Source organism: Ailuropoda melanoleuca, chromosome 14 (genome assembly GCF_002007445.2).
Source record: "Ailuropoda melanoleuca isolate Jingjing chromosome 14, ASM200744v2, whole genome shotgun sequence".
Taxonomy (NCBI): Eukaryota; Metazoa; Chordata; class Mammalia; order Carnivora; family Ursidae; genus Ailuropoda; species Ailuropoda melanoleuca.
In genome coordinates, this window is record NC_048231.1 from 7,222,537 (window position 1) to 7,239,646 (window position 17,110).

The following is a 17,110-nucleotide window of genomic DNA, read 5'->3' on the forward strand; positions in this document are numbered from 1 at the left end:
TTTCTTCTTTCCTCCTCGAGCCTATTCAAACTCAAGGGATAGTCTGTTGGGAGAAGGGTTTCTTGACCTTGTGGCCACCAGGTAAGCTTATGACCCCAACTCCTCCCTCTAATAGAAAGCTGTTTAGAGGAGATGCTCTCCTCGAACTGAACCATCAGGTGTTACATGGGAGACCCCCCAAGGCCTGGACTCCGAGGTCTGAAGATGGGGAGGAGAAGTTCATGTTTCTGTTGCTTAGTCATGACCTGCTGCTCCAGTGTTCAGATCAGAATTCTCAAGATTTTCTTTTTCATAGGACACTTTGAAACAGATGGAGAGTCCAGGGGGTAGCAAAGGATGGATTCTTTTGACATATATTGTGATTTGACTGGGAAAAGGTGACGAGTTTGAGCTTCCCCCAGCCCGGCCCTTATTGGTAACTGTGGAGCTGCTATCAAGGATGAAGTTTCCAGGGAGAAAATACAGTGCCTTTTGTTTTCCTTGGCACTTAGCAAGTTGAAGTTTTCTAAGCCATTTGATGTCATAAATTCCATAAAGGGCACTATAAGCAGAAACTTATTTAAGTTGAACCCTTATTTTCTCTTGTTTGTGGTTTATAATGTATCACGCTAGGATTTCATGAGGATATTTCATCCCGCTATTAGCATGTCTCTCCCAGTCCCAAGTTGTTTCTCCAGAACCATCCTGTGTCATAGTTCCAGCCATCAGAACGGATCAGGAGTCTGAAATTGTGTGTGGTCATGGTTTTATCTTAGTGATACAGCACTCTGCCTTGACCCCCTCTGGACAAAGGGCAGTTGGGCTGCTGGCTGATTCGCTCTGGCTGGGAAACAGGGAGCTAAGGTCTTGCCTAAGCCCTGAGCCCCCTGCTTCGGAGACCGAACAGAAAACTCCAGGCCAGTCAGGCTCTGGGTGCTCTGACTTACTGGACCACCACGCATGGTTCCAGCCTGAGTTCACTTTGTGTCTTTTTTACCACCATTATATTTTGCCATTATTTCCTTGAAAAAGAAATTTTCTTCTGGAAATTCCGATTAGCCAAAGCAGAAAACAACTGGAAAAGGCAAATTGGAAAAAGGGAAAAGCAGGTGGGAAGGTCATCTTCATTTTTCTTCCCTGGGGAAGGAAAGAGGGAAAACAGCAACTAAGTAGAGGAGTCTTTCCCCAAACTGCTGAACTAAATCTGTGTATGTTAACTTAAAGCTTAATCCTCAATAAATGAATTATTGCTGGAGATTAGGAAATGAAGCCATTTGTTTAAATGGCTCGGGGGCTGAAACTAATATAACAGTGTATGTCAAATCTACTTAAATAACATTTTTACAAAATAGGTTTTTAAAAATATTTTATTTATTTTCTTCCAAGTTTTTATTTAAACATGGTTTATATCTTAGAATAATCTCCAAGATATATTAAATGGAAAAAGAAAAATACAGAAAAATATGTGTCATAATCTGCCATTTGTGCTAAAGAGAAAGCAGAGTGTTTTTACAAATCAGTCAACAAACAGCTGAGGGGGGCGGGTGGGCACCAGCTCTGCCCAGTACAGGCGAGGCTTCCTCAGAGGTGGTGGGGCTTGGTGGTGGTGAGGGGTGTGATTGCTTTAGGGGGGCCTTTGTGCCCAGCGGCTGCATCCCAGTGACTCACCTGATTGGGCTCTGAGTCACTGTCTGCTGTCTGGGGCTCTGTGGACACATGTTCCCTGTGTTTCCAAAGGGACTTTTGATCATTTAACATTCCTTTTCACCCACCGTCAGAATAGACCCTTGGACTTTTCTTTTATTCCTACTGAGATGTGAGGGATAATGGGAGGTTACATAGTCTGGGAGGAAGAAGTGGTGTTTTGGGAATGGTGCTAGAGGACAATACAAAAAGTAAGTCCCCTGAATTCGCAGGTCTCAGGTCAGGTGTGGGTGGAAGACAAAGATGTTCCTCTTGGGTTTGGATCCTTCTGGAAGCAGAATATGTCAGGGCTCCGGGTTTATTTCAGGAATCTGACATTTTCCATTTTATCATTGTTGCCTATGAAAGTGAGTGTTTTAAAAGATGCTAATAAGCATCTCATTATGTCACAGCATGCTAATTAATACTAGAGATATTACACATTTTAGCAGAATAGTTGAGTGAATGGCTGAAATAAATCAACATATCAGCATAAAGCTGAAGCCAAACATCACCATCGTAGAACAAATTTCTAGGATAGAAGAAGGGGCACCTGGGTGGCACAGCGGTTAAGCGTCTCCCTTTGGCTCAGGGCGTGATCCCGGCATTATGGGATCAAGCCCCACATCAGGCTTCTCTGCTATGAGCCTGCTTCTTNAACCTGAAAATTTAGCAGAATTTTAAGTTATTATCACAATTTCAATATTTAACATTTTAGAAGTCCAGTTTTAAAAGTCTGACATAATGGAGGAACAAACCTTCATTTTTAGCTAAAGTGAATATTCAGATACTAGCAATAAATCTAAATGACACGGCATGTTTGTTTTTGAGGTTGTGATGCTGATCAGTGTGATACTATCACACACATGCCCAGGACCACTGACCGCACACAGCTCCAGGGATGCTAGGAATGATGCTGAGGGAGGCATTTGCCCATTGAACCTTCCAGTGCCACAGTCAAATACCAGATTTGGCTGAAATTCAANATAGAAGAATAAACCTGAAAATTTAGCAAAATTTTAAATTATTATCACAATTTCAATATTTAACATTTTAGAAGTCCAATTTTAAAAGTCTGACATAATGGAGGAACAAACCTTCGTTTTTAGCTAAAGTGAATATTCGGATACTAGCAATAAATCTAAATGACACGGCATGTTTGTTTTTGAGGTTATGATGCTGATCAGTGTGATACTATCACACACACGCCCAGGACCACTGACTGCACCCAGCTCCAGGGATGCCAGGAATAATGCTGAGGGAGGCATTTGCCCATTGAACCTTCCAGTGCCACAGTCAAATACCAGATTTGGCTGAAATTCAAGGCTGAAGCTGAATGTCAGTACTTTCTACAATTATTTCCCATTCCAGAATGATTTCCCTCTCTCTTTAAGACAGTGAAACCTGCATCCTATCCTGGAGGGAAGTAGTCCCTCCCAGGGAGCTTTTTGACCGTGCTTTTAAATTTTGTTTGTCAGTAGCCTGCTTTCCCATGAAAGCTATTTTTCCTTCCCTGTGGTTATTCTCACTGTTCCACACACTTAGGAATTTACCCCTTTCCATTTATTATATTAGCTTTAGTAAGAAATCCGAGATGCATACACTAAACTCTCTCTCTCTCTCTCTCACATACTCCCATGTCAGTTTCCTCTTGGGAAACAGGGTGATCAAGGCCGACCCAGGTCCTGCCCCCACTGGGCTCTTAGTCCTCATGGGGGAGGTAGCCATTAAAGAAACAAATGCAAATACATAGTTACCAATGGGATGAGTGTCAAAGAAGGGAATGGGATGCTCTGAGAATAACAGGGAGGATGTAATTTAGGTTTGGAAGTTAGGGGACATGTCTTAGTCTGTTCTGGCTGCTATAACAAATTATCATCGATGGGGTGGTTTAAACAAGAAACATTTATTTCTCACAGTTTTGAGGGCTGGGAAGTCCAAGGTCAAGGCACCAGCAGATTCGGTGTTTGATGAAGGCCCACTCCCTGGTTCATAAATNCGGGATGGTTTAAACAAGAAATATTTATTTCTCACAGTTTTGAGGCTGGGAAGTCCAAGGTCAAGGCACCAGCAGATTCGGTGTTTGATGAAGGCCCACTCCCTGGTTCATAAATGGTCACCTTCCCACTTTGTCCTCATGTGGTGGAAGGGGTGAGGGAGCTCTCTGGAGCCTCTTTTATAAGGTCACTAATCCCTTCATGACCTAATCACCTCCCAAAAGCCCTACTTCCTAATACCATCACACTGGGGATTAGGATCTCAACATGAATTTTGAAGGGACATCAACATTCAGTCTGTAGCAGAAGGCCTCTCAGAGAAAGTGGCTCTCAAGCTGAGACCTAGGGGGTGAGTAGGAGTTGGTCAGAGTTTAGGAGTCTAGGAGGTGGTCACAGTGTTCCAGACAGAGGGAACAGCATGAGCTGAAGTCTTGAGACTGAAAAGAACAGTCTTTGCAAAGAAGGCAGTGTGACTGGAGTTTAGTGAGGGCGTGAGGTGAGGTTGGAGAGAAGTAGGTAGAGGCACGTTATGCAGGGTCTTGAAACCCAAAGGGATTCAAATCATAGTGAGAAATTACATTGTATTTACAATTTACATTGCTGCCCAGTACACATATATCTCTAAGCTCCTTTTCAGATAGTGAAACTGGACTTCCAGTATCCTTAACATATTTACTTACTTGATCCTTTCTCCTGTGTGTCCCCATCTCCCATCCCCCTCTGCACAGCCACATAGATGTCCTTCTCATCCACTCGAGCACTGACATCCTGCCTTCCCCGCCTACTGCGCCACTCCTGCACAGAGCCTGTGTTCTTCTGCCTCTCCTAATGGCATGGCTGTAGGGCTGAATTGTTCAGGAAGGAAAGGCAAAGAGCTCTAGCTTTTCTATTTTAACTGCTTACACAGAAAAGATTTCTGGACAGAGGTGAATTGAGAATTAAGGAATAGTAAGGGCTGCTATAATGAAATACCACAGACTAGGCAGCTGAAACAACGGAAATTTATTTTCTCGTGATCTTGGAGGTTGGAAGTCTAAGATCAAGGTGCTAGCAGGGTTGGTTTCTCCTGAGATCTCTCTCCCTGGCTTATCGGTGGCGTCCTCCTCATTGTGTCCTCACATGGCCTCTCCTGTATATGCTTCTCCCTGGTGGCTCTTCTTCTTANGCCACTCCTGCACAGAGCCTGTGTTCTTCTGCCTCTCCTAATGGCATGGCTGTAGGGCTGAATTGTTCAGGAAGGAAAGGCAAAGAGCTCTAGCTTTTCTATTTTAACTGCTTACACAGAAAAGATTTCTGGACAGAGGTGAATTGAGAATTAAGGAATAGTAAGGGCTGCTATAATGAAATACCACAGACTAGGCAGCTGAAACAACGGAAATTTATTTTCTCGTGATCTTGGAGGTTGGAAGTCTAAGATCAAGGTGCTAGCAGGGTTGGTTTCTCCTGAGATCTCTCTCCCTGGCTTATCGGTGGCGTCCTCCTCATTGTGTCCTCACATGGCCTCTCCTGTATATGCTTCTCCCTGGTGGCTCTTCTTCTTATAAAGTCACCAGACCTCATTTAACCTTAAATAACTCTTTTTTTTTTTTAAAAGATTTTATTTATTTATTTGACAGAGAGACAGCTAGCGAGAGAGGGAACACAAGCAGGGGNCTTATAAAGTCACCAGACCTCATTTAACCTTAAATAACTCTTTAAAGACTCTCTCTCCAAATACAGTCACACTGAGGGGTTAGGGATTGAACGTATGAATTTGGGGGGATACGGTTCAGTCCGTATCAATAAGGCTCTTAGTACAGTTTCTGTTGACCAAAAGAAACTGGATATATGTCCCTTCAATTTAAAAGAATCATAAGCCTCAGAGGCAAAAATTCAGTCAGCATTGTGGCCCTTGAAGCTCTACATGAACAAAGAAACATTTTGTAAGTTTTTAGAATAACCTGTGCATCTCAGCATTTGCATGTGTGTGTGTTTATGATTAAGTGGGCAAAAATGAAAGAGAATAGTTTCCCTTGTGGAAATGCTCTCTGCATAGAATTCCTCTTTTCCTGCCTGTGGCTGATCTTCAGATGAAACCAGCTAGAGGAACTTACTAGTTCCCTCCCGGCAGGGCTGCTAGGGCCTGGCTGAGTGAGGTTCAGCGGGGAGGGCGCTCTGGGGGAGCNGCAAAAATTCAAGTCAGCATTGTGGCCCTTGAAGCTCTACATGAACAAAGAAACATTTTGTAAGTTTTTAGAATAACCTGTGCATCTCAGCATTTGCATGTGTGTGTGTTTATGATTAAGTGGGCAAAAATGAAAGAGAATAGTTTCCCTTGTGGAAATGCTCTCTGCATAGAATTCCTCTTTTCCTGCCTGTGGCTGATCTTTAGATGAAACCAGCTAGAGGAACTTACTAGTTCCCTCCCGGCAGGGCTGCTAGGGCCTGGCTGAGTGAGGTTCAGCGGGGAGGGCGCTCTGGGGGAGCCTGCCCATAGGGACCAACCCAGAGCTGCCTCGAAGGTGACTGGGGCCCCCTTCAGTTAGGTATTTCCGGGCAGGCGAGGCTCCAGGTATCCCCAGGCAGGATCTCTTACCCTGGAGGCAGAAAAGCATTTGGCCCTGAGGTCTTTCACTTTGTAGTGACTAAAAAGCCCCTTGCCTGTCAAGTGAAGAGAGGACAAGGGAAAGCTTTTTTCTCCAGGTTTCTTGTTTCTGTTTTCCCAGTAAGAGGAAGGGTTTGCTTAGGTGCCTAATTGGGCTTTCTCAGAATTCTCAGTCCCGTAGGGCAGGGCGGCCTGTGGCGGGCGGGTCTCCTCAGCGTGGAGGGCGTGAGCACACTCGAGAGCCCTCGAGGAGGAGCAGACCCCTGAGCCAGTCCAGTCACCTCTCTCCATGCCCTCAGACTGAACTGAACTCCCCCGGAAGTTTGTCATTCATTTAAACTGAAGGGACATATATCCAGGGAGAACACTCTCGTTAGGTCGGTCAGAAACTGGCCTTGCTGTGCATTCCTTTATTCTTTCCTCTGTTCATTCGACAAATACACGTCGAGAGCCTGCTCTGTGCAGGATACAGATGTGGAAGCCAGGCAGGAGCTCTCGTCAGAGTGACAAGGCAGTGGAGCAGGGACGCAGACTGGCCAGGTGGTTGCAATAAGTGCACCCCCCTTCTCACCTGATCCCTTTCCCTAGCATTGCACTTAGGATCCCAAAATCCTACTTACAGGACCCCTTCACCGCTGTCTTGCCTCACAGCTCCCAGTGAGGTGGCTAGTGTTTTGTTTTCGCTTCTCTGCTCTGTGGCTTAGCCTCTCCAGGTATTTGGTGTATTCAAATTCCTTTGACTGTTTCTTCAATAGAAAAGAATTGACCTATAGAAAACCCACACCGTGAATGGGTCCTTTCAGAGTTAGAAGACGGGCCATCTGCCTCCAGATTCTGTACTTGACCTCACCTGGTTTGGGTTTCTCAGCCTGCCCTCACTGATGGTCTCGCGGACCCTCCCGGTTCTCCTCGTCTGCACTGCCATCCTGGCTGGCCCCAGCTTCTCAGCCTGCGCCAGCATGCTTCACGAGCTATTTGTCACCAGTTCCCTGGTCTCATTCAGGTCCCTCCCGCCTCCGCTTTTCTGCTCTTCCCCTCCTCCCAGGCCTTACCATGGCACCCCTATCCCTGCGTCTGCTGAAGGGGCCCAGCAAGATTTCCAAGGAGAAAAGTCATGTGACATTGTCTGCTGAGCAGCCTCACCAGAAGTTTTACTGCAAGCTACTACTGCTGTGTGCTCGCCTTACTCGTCTCTCGTAGATTCCCTAACACACTCACCGCCGTGACCAGTCTTGCCCCCTACCTCCTGAGAAACTCCAGGCTGTCCCACATGAGTTTCCTTCTTTTCCACTTCCAAGGCCTGTGTGTGACTAACTTCACACTTTCTCTCACTGTTTCCATCTCTGAGAATGGAGCATCCATCCTCGTTGCCAGACTCCTCTCTCCTACTGAACTATGCCCCAGCCCTCCTTCGTGCCTTTTCTTTAGGGACCGTCCTTGGTGGATTTTCTCTGGGCTCTTGCATTTTCAACATCTTTGCTCTCAAGCAGTTTTTACCTCTCCTCTGGCTGAACCACCTGCCTTCCCCCCAGGGCCCCCTCAGGCTGCCAGTCTGTTGTCTTTCTTCCTTCACACGCATCACGCATCACGATGTGCTTGGATTGTGCATTTGGTTTCCTGCCATTAGGCTTATCCCCACCCCAATCTATTCAGCCTGCTGCAGCTCCTGGGATCTAGAAAATGCAGATCTGACCATGTCTTTCCCATGCCTAAAATACTTCAGCGACTGCCTTAAACATTTTTTTTTTTACTTGCTTTCTTTTTTTTTGGTAACAGCTTTGAGATACAATTCAGATATCATACAATTCACCCATTTACAGTGTACAGTTTAGTGGGTTTTAGTATATGGACAGAGTTATGCAACCATCACCACAGTTAATTTTAGAGCATTTTTGTCACCGCACAGAGAGACCCTGTCCCCTTTAGCTGTCACCCTCCCATTCCTCCGTTCCCACCCAGCCCCTGGCACCCGCTTCAGCTACTTTCTGTCTCTGTGGATTTGCCTTTTCCAGACATTTCATATAAATGGAATCGTACAATATGTGGTCTTTCTGTGACAGCTCCTTTTACTTAGTGTAGTTCCAAGGGTCATCTGGTGTTGATAGCACAGTGACTCCCGATGCATTTGGAAGTCTTGCGTGATCTGGTGGCTCTGTAGTTCTCCAGGCTGGTTTCTCACGGCTCACTGCCTTGTACTTCTGCTCCGGCTAAACTAAACCTACACAAATGTGCCGTGTTGTTCCCTTCCTGAAACACCCACCCCATCCCCTTCTTTTTGGCCGGCTAACTCGTGTCCTTCCGGTCTCCTTCATTCCTTGACGCAGTGCTGTGTCCTTTGGGAAGTTTGTTCTGATCGCGAATGCCTTCCCGTGTGCTGCCAGAGCCCACCACGCTTCTCTCTCCGCCGGGGCTGTCACTGCCATGGACTTGCCTGCGTCCGCCTCTGGGCATAGCTCTAGGGAGCAGAGTCAGCGTCCACCCCACTGCGGGACACTCAGCCTGCACACGGTGGGCTCTCAGAGTCCTGGCTCTTGGACCTCCTTGAAAGAGACATCGAGTCCGACCTTCTCTTCTCCTTTATGCTCTGGAATCTGCCCTCACTGCTCCCTGAGCTCTCTTGAAGGTCATCAGATACTTTGTCATTTGTTCTCTTTTTCCTCAGTCTTGCTACAGCATTTGCGACGGTTAAATACCTCCGTGGAGTTCTCTCCTCCTACACGACATTCTTTAATTGTCTCCTCTGGCTCCTTGTCCTCTAAGCCCTTAAGGATGGGTCTTCCCCAATTCAGCATTCAGGCCCTTCTCTCGGCTTTGTCCTCTACCCCTGCAGCTTCAGCTGTCACCTGCGTGCAGATAAATGACTCCCAGTCTGTCTGTGTCACTTGGAGCGCTCTCCTGAGTCTTCTGTTTGTTTCCAACAGTGCAACCGACATCGTCACCCAAATACGCTTCCCGTGCCATACAGCCCACCTGCCCGTGGGTCATTGTGCTCATTTGAGCCCTAAGTACTCTAAGTACTTCCTCCCTGGTTGACACTGAGTACCGCCTTACCCCGTCTTCCCACCTCACCTCTCTCCACACTTCGTGCTCTCACTTGGCCCAGTTTGTAAACACATACTGAATACCTGCTGGTGCAGATAATCTTTCTCAAGCATAGTTTTGGTCATTGCTTTTCTCAGCTCAAAACCTTCAGAATTTCACCTTCCACCCATCAGAATGGCTAGAATCAAAAACACAAATAACAAGAGTCGGTGAGGATGTGGGGGAAAAGGGGCCCTTGTGCACTGTTGGGAATGCAAACTGTCGTAGCCACTGTGGAAAACAGTATGGAGGTGCCTCAGAAGATTATAAATAGAAGTACCATATGATTCAGTAATTCCACTACTGGATATCTCCCCAAAGAAAACAAAAACACAAATTCAAAAAGATATATGCACCCCTGTGTTTACTGCAGCATTATTTATAACAGCCAAGATATGGAAGCCGGCTAAGTGTCCATCAATAGATAAACAGATAAAGAAGATGTGGTGTATATATACAATGGAATATTACCTAGCCATCAAAAAGAATGAGCTCTTGCCATTTGCAGCCACGTGGATGGACCTAGAGAGTATTACGCTAAGTGAAATAACAGAGAAAGACAAATACTGTATGATTTCAGTTATATGTGGAATCTAAAAAACAAATGAACAAACAAAAAGCAGAAACAGATCCATAAATACACAGAACAGACTGGTGGTTGCAGAGGGGAGGGGTGGAGGGAAGGCAAAATGGGTGAAGGGAAGTGGAAAATTCAGGCTTCTCGTTCTGGAATGAATAAGTCACAGCATAGGAAATATCGTCGGTGGTATTGTATGGTAATAGATGGCAGCTACACTTGTAGTGAGCATAGCTTAATGCATAACCTTGTTGAATCACTGGGTTGAAAGTAATGTTAACATTGTGTGTCAACTTTACTTCAATAAAAAAAAAAATTTAAAAAAACACAGTTTAAGTGGAAAAAAACCCAAACCTTCAGGGTCTACCTCTGCCTACTAAACTGAGTAGAAATTCCTCAGCTGGTATCCCAAACCTCTGTAAAAGGGCTTCAGTTGCCTTTTTGAGGACTCTTCTTTCATTCCTAATATTCAGGCCAGATCCCGTGACACCCCTCTTGCACACTTTATACCTGCACTACACAATGCAGTAGCCGTGTGTCTCCTGCAGCTATTTAAACTGAAATCAATTCAAATTAAGTAAAATGTGAAATTCAGTTCCTCAGTCACACGGGCACATTTCAAATGCCCACTAACCACACGTGGCTGGTGTCTGCCTACTGGACAGCACAGATCCACTTGCATCATCGCGGAAAGTTCTTTTGGATAGCAGCTAGTCTGAACCTTTTTGTTTCTGCTCCTTCTGACTACCGTCTCCTCCCCTCCTCACCATCCCTGCTTGTGAACATCTTCTCCCTCTACCGGGGCTTCCCACCTCGGATTCCACCTCTTCCACACAGCCTTTCCTGATCCTTCCTTTCTTTATGAGATGCCCCCACCCCTTCCCTTTAGAGCCTTGATAGTATTTTATCTGTGTTTCCTTTATGAAACCTACCCTTTTGTTTCTCAAGTTGTAGCCACTCGTGTCTTTAACTCATTTCCAGTAGTGAACTGGGAGACTCTTTGAGGTAAAGACTACATGAATGCTCTTACTCTGGGCATGATACAGAGAAATCGTTTTTGAACTGATCACCCAGAAAAGAGTGGTTCTTTTTTAATTCGTGGAATTAGTAAGCACAGGGACTGTCTGGCCATTCTGTTCTTTTTTCCTTCCTCCCACAATCACACAGTCCTCTGCTGTGAGATGGAGCAAGGAGTGCGGCCCTGGCCTTGGCCTTGCCCGTGCAGGTGGCCATGGGCATGGGTGGCACATTCCATCTTCCAGCCGGAATTGCTGACATCAGCGCCAAGGAGACCAGCTGGCTCAGAATACAAATAGGGTCCTCCGGCCAGGGCAGTGGGTCAGCACGGAGGAGGTGGAATTTCAGGGAGGGAGTCATAGACACACAACTGAGGAGCAGGCAGGGTACAAATGACCTGCCTGGGAGAAGTGAGCCCAGAAGAAATGACTGGAATGACAGATGCTGACCAAGTCAGGGAAGTGGTAAGGCTCAGGTTGGAGTTGCTCACAGGACAGGGAGCTGCAAGGTGTCTGCTCACAGTTAGCCCCTAGGAGCTTTCTGGATGGTTTGTCATCGCTTGGCCACATGTGTTCATTGTGGCTTTTTGCTGAGCCAAAGTCACCTACCATGAAGGAGAGGAACTCACCCAAAGCGTCGGCCAGCACATTTTCAGACATTTTAGGGACGTTCAGGTGCTAGCCTCTTCTGTCTGGTTTAGCTGCCCTTGGGAGCTAAAGAAGATGCTGGTTATCCACTTGTTGACCATGGGGGGGATGTCCGGCAGCTGAGAGTGTGTGCACGTGCACACATGTGTTCTCTAGTGGGGTGGAAGAGAAGCATAAGACTAGGTTTTCAAGCTCTTTGTCTTTCCAGGCTGATTTTGCAGAGGGAGAAGCACTTCCATTATCTGAAAAGAGGGCTTCGACAGCTGACAGACGCCTATGAGGTAAGCACACTGCCCAGGGGCTCAATTGGATGGTCAGCCAGACAGTCCTTTTTTCTGTTGGAATGTGAAACATTTGTGGGCCTGACCTGCTGCCCAGTCACTCCGTGAACCTGTGGCTGTGGCAGGAGCCAGGTATGCAGGAGCCCGGACCCCCAGAGCCAGGACTCCCTCTTCTGAAAGGGCAGAACCAGGTCTCTTGTGGTGTCCTCCTCTTGGAGGGACAGAGCACCCTAGATGGGGTGGGGCTTTCTTGCACCATTAGATCGTGGTGAAGGGTTCACGTGCTTTCTTTTGGCCACCGCTCGTCAGCTGAGGAAAAGGCAGTTACTGTCCATCCCTAATCCTTTGCCCTGTAAACGGATCTAATTCCTATGCCAGCCAAAGGATCAGTATATAAATCCCAGTGAGGACTTCCACAGTTGAATATGTAAAAATGCCCACACTTAGGGTGCATTTTTATTTATTTATTTATTTATATTTATTTTATTTATTTATTTATTTATTTTAAAGATTTTTATTTATTTATTCGACAGAGATAGAGACAGGCAGCGAGAGAGGGAACACAAGCAGGGGGAGTGGGAGAGGAAGAAGCAGGCTCATGGCAGAGGAGCCTGATGTGGGGATCACGTCCTGAGCCTAAGGCAGACGCTTAACCGCTGTGCCACCCAGGTGCCCCTAGGGTGCATTTTAAATCACATTCCTTAGAGCCCTGGGGTTCCACAGAGGGGCCTCAGGGGAGGGCAGTGGTGGTGAAGGAGGGGGAAGGGTGTTGGGAAGGTGGCAGGCAGGGGATGAATGTGAACAGGAGGGCTCCAGTCTTCCTGCTTCACCTTATTCAAAGCAGCTGTGCTTTGAATTTGCTTTTTATTTGGGAGTCTACATTTGATTATTTACAGCAGGGATTGGCCAGCTGAAACGCCTGTAGACCCAAGCAGGTAGCATATATAAGAGAAGTGGGTAGGTGGGAGGGAGACTGAGGCACACCCAAGGCCCCGTGCTTTCCCTCTGTTCCTCCCAGGTGCTGATATCCAGGAATGCAGACCCAAGCTGGCCAGATCTCTCTCTCTTTCTCTCCCCAAGTTAAGCCAGAAATCCAGATTTCTGTGTGAATCTCCCAATGCCTAAATGTTGCAACTAATTCTAATTAAAAAACAAAACACTACAGGGAGCAAGCAGAACATGTCTATGGACTAGACTTGGCCTTGGGTTCAGAGTTTCCAATCCTTGACGCAGGCCCTCAGTGGTTAGGGTGCAGCGAGCCCCGATACAGTTAATACCGTACCAGCTAACAGTTGAACGAGTGCTGAACGCTTACCATGCCTTATCTCACCCGCATATCTCACCCGGTACATGACGTGGGTCGGTATTGTTTACAGGTAAGGAAGCCGCTGTCGCAGGATTAAGTCATTTTCTCAGAAGCACAGAGCTATAAGAGGAGGAGCTGGGACTCCAACCCAAGCAGGCGGGATCCAAACCCCTTCTCTCCAGGTGGCGGCCTAGCCACAGCTGGGGACGGTCTGCATTTATGAAGAGGGTGGCTGGGGCCAGTGGAAAGAGCACTGGAGTGGGAGTCTAAAAACCTGGCTTCTTGTCTCAGCTCTGACATTTGATGGTCTTTGTCATCTGGAAAAAGTTAATCCCTGTGGACCTTATTTATATACTTTTAATCTGGAAGACTGGAGCAGTAAGGCTACCTGCCTGCCTGCCTTGAGCGCTCTATCCATGTTGATGGGTTGAATTGGGATCCCAAGCCGCTCACACTTCACCTTGGGAAGCCTATCCCAGCCCCTGAGGCAGAATTAGGCTCTGCATGCGCTCCCTCTGGACTCAGCTTCTGCCCATTGCAGCGCATGTGGTCATTCAGGTACATGCATGCGTGTCATGTGCCATCTTGTTCCAGAAAGCCGTAAGGTAACTCGTGCTTACATGCATCTGTCTAGAGGCCTCTTCCTCTACCGAGAAACACACACGTTCTCTATCCCAAGCATCTCAAGAGTAGGAACTAAGTTTTATTCATTATTGTGCCCCCCCCGTATCTAATACAGTGCTTGGCACACACAGGAAATACTAAATATTTGTTGAATCAATGAATGAGTTAATCCAGGAAATCGCTGTCTGAGAGCCTAGAGCTCCTTGGGTCTACGCGGAGGAAACAGCATCACTTAGCTTCCTAGCTTGTGGGTGCTGCTCTGCTGAGCCTTCCTTAGGCGCCTCTCTGGGGAGGACCCGGTGGGCTCAAGGTAAACTTCTTTGTCCCAGTGTCCTTTCTGCACATACGGTCTCTTCAGCTGCTGACTGGGGCTACAAAGCAAAGTGTCCTTCGTTCACTAATTGTTCAGAGGGTGCCCTCCTCCTCCTTTCCAGGCTGCCGGGGTGAGACAGATGTTGCCTTGTCAGCGGCGTGGTGGAATGATTCTGAATAAGGGGTGTGTTTTCTCCCCTGTGCCTTTCGCAGTGTCTGGACGCCAGCCGCCCATGGCTCTGCTATTGGATCCTGCACAGCTTGGAACTACTAGATGAACCCATCCCCCAGATGGTGGCCACGGAGTGAGTCTGGCTTCAGGGAATCTGGGCTGTTCTTGGAAAGTCCGTTTTGAGTTGGGGGTTCTTTTTGTTTTGTTTCTGTTTTATTGATTTTGAATGAAAAGCACATCGTGCTACAAAGATACCCTTGCCCTCCCCTTGACCCCGGGAACTTCCTGAAACTCCTCCGCTTTAGAAGCCTGTTGTGAGCTCGTGGGTAGAACAAGACTTTGAACTCCCAAGAGAAGGATTCTGGTTTCTTCTGTGGCCTTTTCTTTTGGCTCTTGCTCTGGTCTTTGAGAAAATTCTTCATCATCAATTCTGATTTTGCCAGAAAGTACAGTGTGAATTCGAATAGCGTCTGTGGGGAAGCATGTGCCAACCCAACGAACAAAAATGCCTTTGCCTTCCCTAAACACCTCCATAGACACGCCCCCTCACCAGTGCCTGGGGGACGGTGTAGCTCTTGATGGTACTAGATGTGTTACAGCCTCGGTGTGCAAATGCCGTGGGTCGACCCACAGTTCTCCTAAGCTTCGGATTTATGAGTAGAGATCTAAGCAACTAAGATTCTCGCCAAACTGCCGGTGCAGATGTGTTCTGGGAATGACTGTGGCACGTCATCCGTAGAAGCTCATCACGATTTATATTTTAAAGCAGAAACTTATCATTACTGCAGTCTTAGGGATACCTGGGGTAGGAAAGGGCAGCCAGGGATTGGCTCCCCGTTCTCAGGGAGAGAGAGAGCACATTCTCTTGGCAGCACCTGGAGTTCCTCAGCTCCCCTGGCGCTTCTGAGGTTGAGGAGTCTGGGAGGGAAGGCCCAAGAGCAGGGTTCACGTTCTCGCAGCACACAGCACCGGCCGTGTGAGGATGCGTGCGGGCTAGCCTGGCCCCGCCCTGGTCCCAGTGCCCCTGCCTGGGTCACACTGTCAGGTCAGAAGAACAGAACCACACATTGTCTCATTCATTCTGTCTTAACAATAACCTCTCATTCTTGCCTTCCTGGGCAGGGTGTCTTGTGATGACTGTGGATGGGGAAGATAATAAAGAATTAGGCAGTTAACCCTTGTGATGTGTTCGCTGCTGTCTGGGGGAGAGGAAAGATTCGCATTGTCCTCATCATGGTGCTGCCGAAAGCCTAGTTGCTTCTAGCTGTGGAAGTAGAATTGGACCCAGTTTCTGCAGTAACAGGAATTTAATTGTCAAAGGCCCATGTGTTTTTGAAATACCAGTTGGGGGTTGTGGATTGTTGGAAGTTTCTCCCCCACACATACACAATCAGGATGTACAGCAGGACAACGGGAGAGTCGCACATGAGAGAAGAAAAAAAGAGGATTTGGGGGCAGAGAAGAACAGGTGTGCCCAGGAGGAAGACGTGGTTCCTGAAGAGGAAGACCTGGGGTCAGACTTGGGTCAGCATCGATTTTGAGTTTGCTCCAGGTTGTAGACTTGGTGTTGTACAGGTGAGGCTTTGCTCAGGAAGTGTCAGAGCGGCGTTCGTGGTAACGTCAGAGAGGAGGAGAGGACCCCTTTAAAGGGCTTTTCACAGTGATCAACTGGACACAACCCCAATATCCACAGTAGGGATGTGTTAAAGTGTTTTTGAAGCTTAAGTAAAATACGGTGCAGTGCATACAGTGAAATACTGTGCAGCCACTTAAAACCTGAAGTTAACAGATGTTATCTAGATTGCTGTGATCATTTTGCAATGTATGCAAATACCGAATCACTGTGCTGTACACCTGAAACTAATAAATGCTATACATCAATTATGCTTTAATAAGAATATATACAGGGGCGCCTGGGTGGCACAGCGGTTAAGCGTCTGCCTTCGGCTCTGGGCGTGATCCCGGCGTTCTGGGATCGCGCCCCACGTCAGGCTCTTCTGCTGTGAGCCTGCTTCTTCCTCTCCCACTCCCCTGCTTGTGTTCCCTCTCTAGCTGGCTGTCTCTATCTCTGTCAAATAAATAAAAAATCTTAAAAAAAAAAAAGAATATATACATATGAAGTGCATATTTGTTTATACACATGCATGCGGACTCCCTGCTCAGGGGCTGTCTGCTTCTCCCTCGCCCTCTGCCGCTCCCCCTGCTCATGCTCTCTCTCTCTCTCTCTCTCAAATAACTAAATAAAATCTTTAAAAAAATGCATACATTTATGTAGAAAGATGTTCATGATTTAAGTGAAAAAAGGTGGTTAAAAAGATTCAACTTCTGGAGGTTAAAAATATAGCTGGTTACATGCCAAGAGGAAACCAAAACGTGTACACACCTGGTAGTAGTTATTTCTGGATGGGGGGTTATTTGCATGTTTTAAAATGTTATTTACTTTATTGTTTTGTAGTTAAAAGAATGCTTTAAATCTAAAAAGCTGGTTTGTTCTAATTTCAAAAACCACGCGACAGTGATGAGAATTTCTGCTTCCCAGCTGCCTTGAAGTCTTTACTTGTGGTTCTTCTGGATATTGATTCAACAAACTTTTAAAGAATTACTTGAACTTCCCAATAGTGAATTTTGTTTTGTGCCTAGCAGACAGTTAATTCTAGGTGCAAATAATATCTGTTATCAACAAGCTTAGTAGCTTTGACAAATAAGGAAATAAACTATTTTTAGGAAGACACAGAGAAATCTTACTGACTTAAAATATGGGGATTTTTAAAAAGACAATCTGATATCGGATATTGCCTTTTGGTTTATTTTGCACAGAGAAAAGAAACGCTTTGAGAACGTGGTCACATT

The 17,110-nt window shown here is 46.6% G+C and overlaps 1 protein-coding gene across 1 annotated transcript in view; it reads left to right on the forward strand.

Moving 5' to 3' along the window:
• FNTB (farnesyltransferase, CAAX box, beta) overlaps window positions 1-17,110 on the forward strand; it is a 64,704-nt gene that overhangs the window by 13,869 nt on the left and 33,725 nt on the right. The window contains exons 3-4 of the mRNA XM_002914168.4: window positions 11,774-11,846; window positions 14,302-14,393. Of these exons, the coding sequence (XP_002914214.1) occupies window positions 11,774-11,846; window positions 14,302-14,393 (165 nt within the window). The remainder of the gene's footprint in view (window positions 1-11,773; window positions 11,847-14,301; window positions 14,394-17,110) is intronic.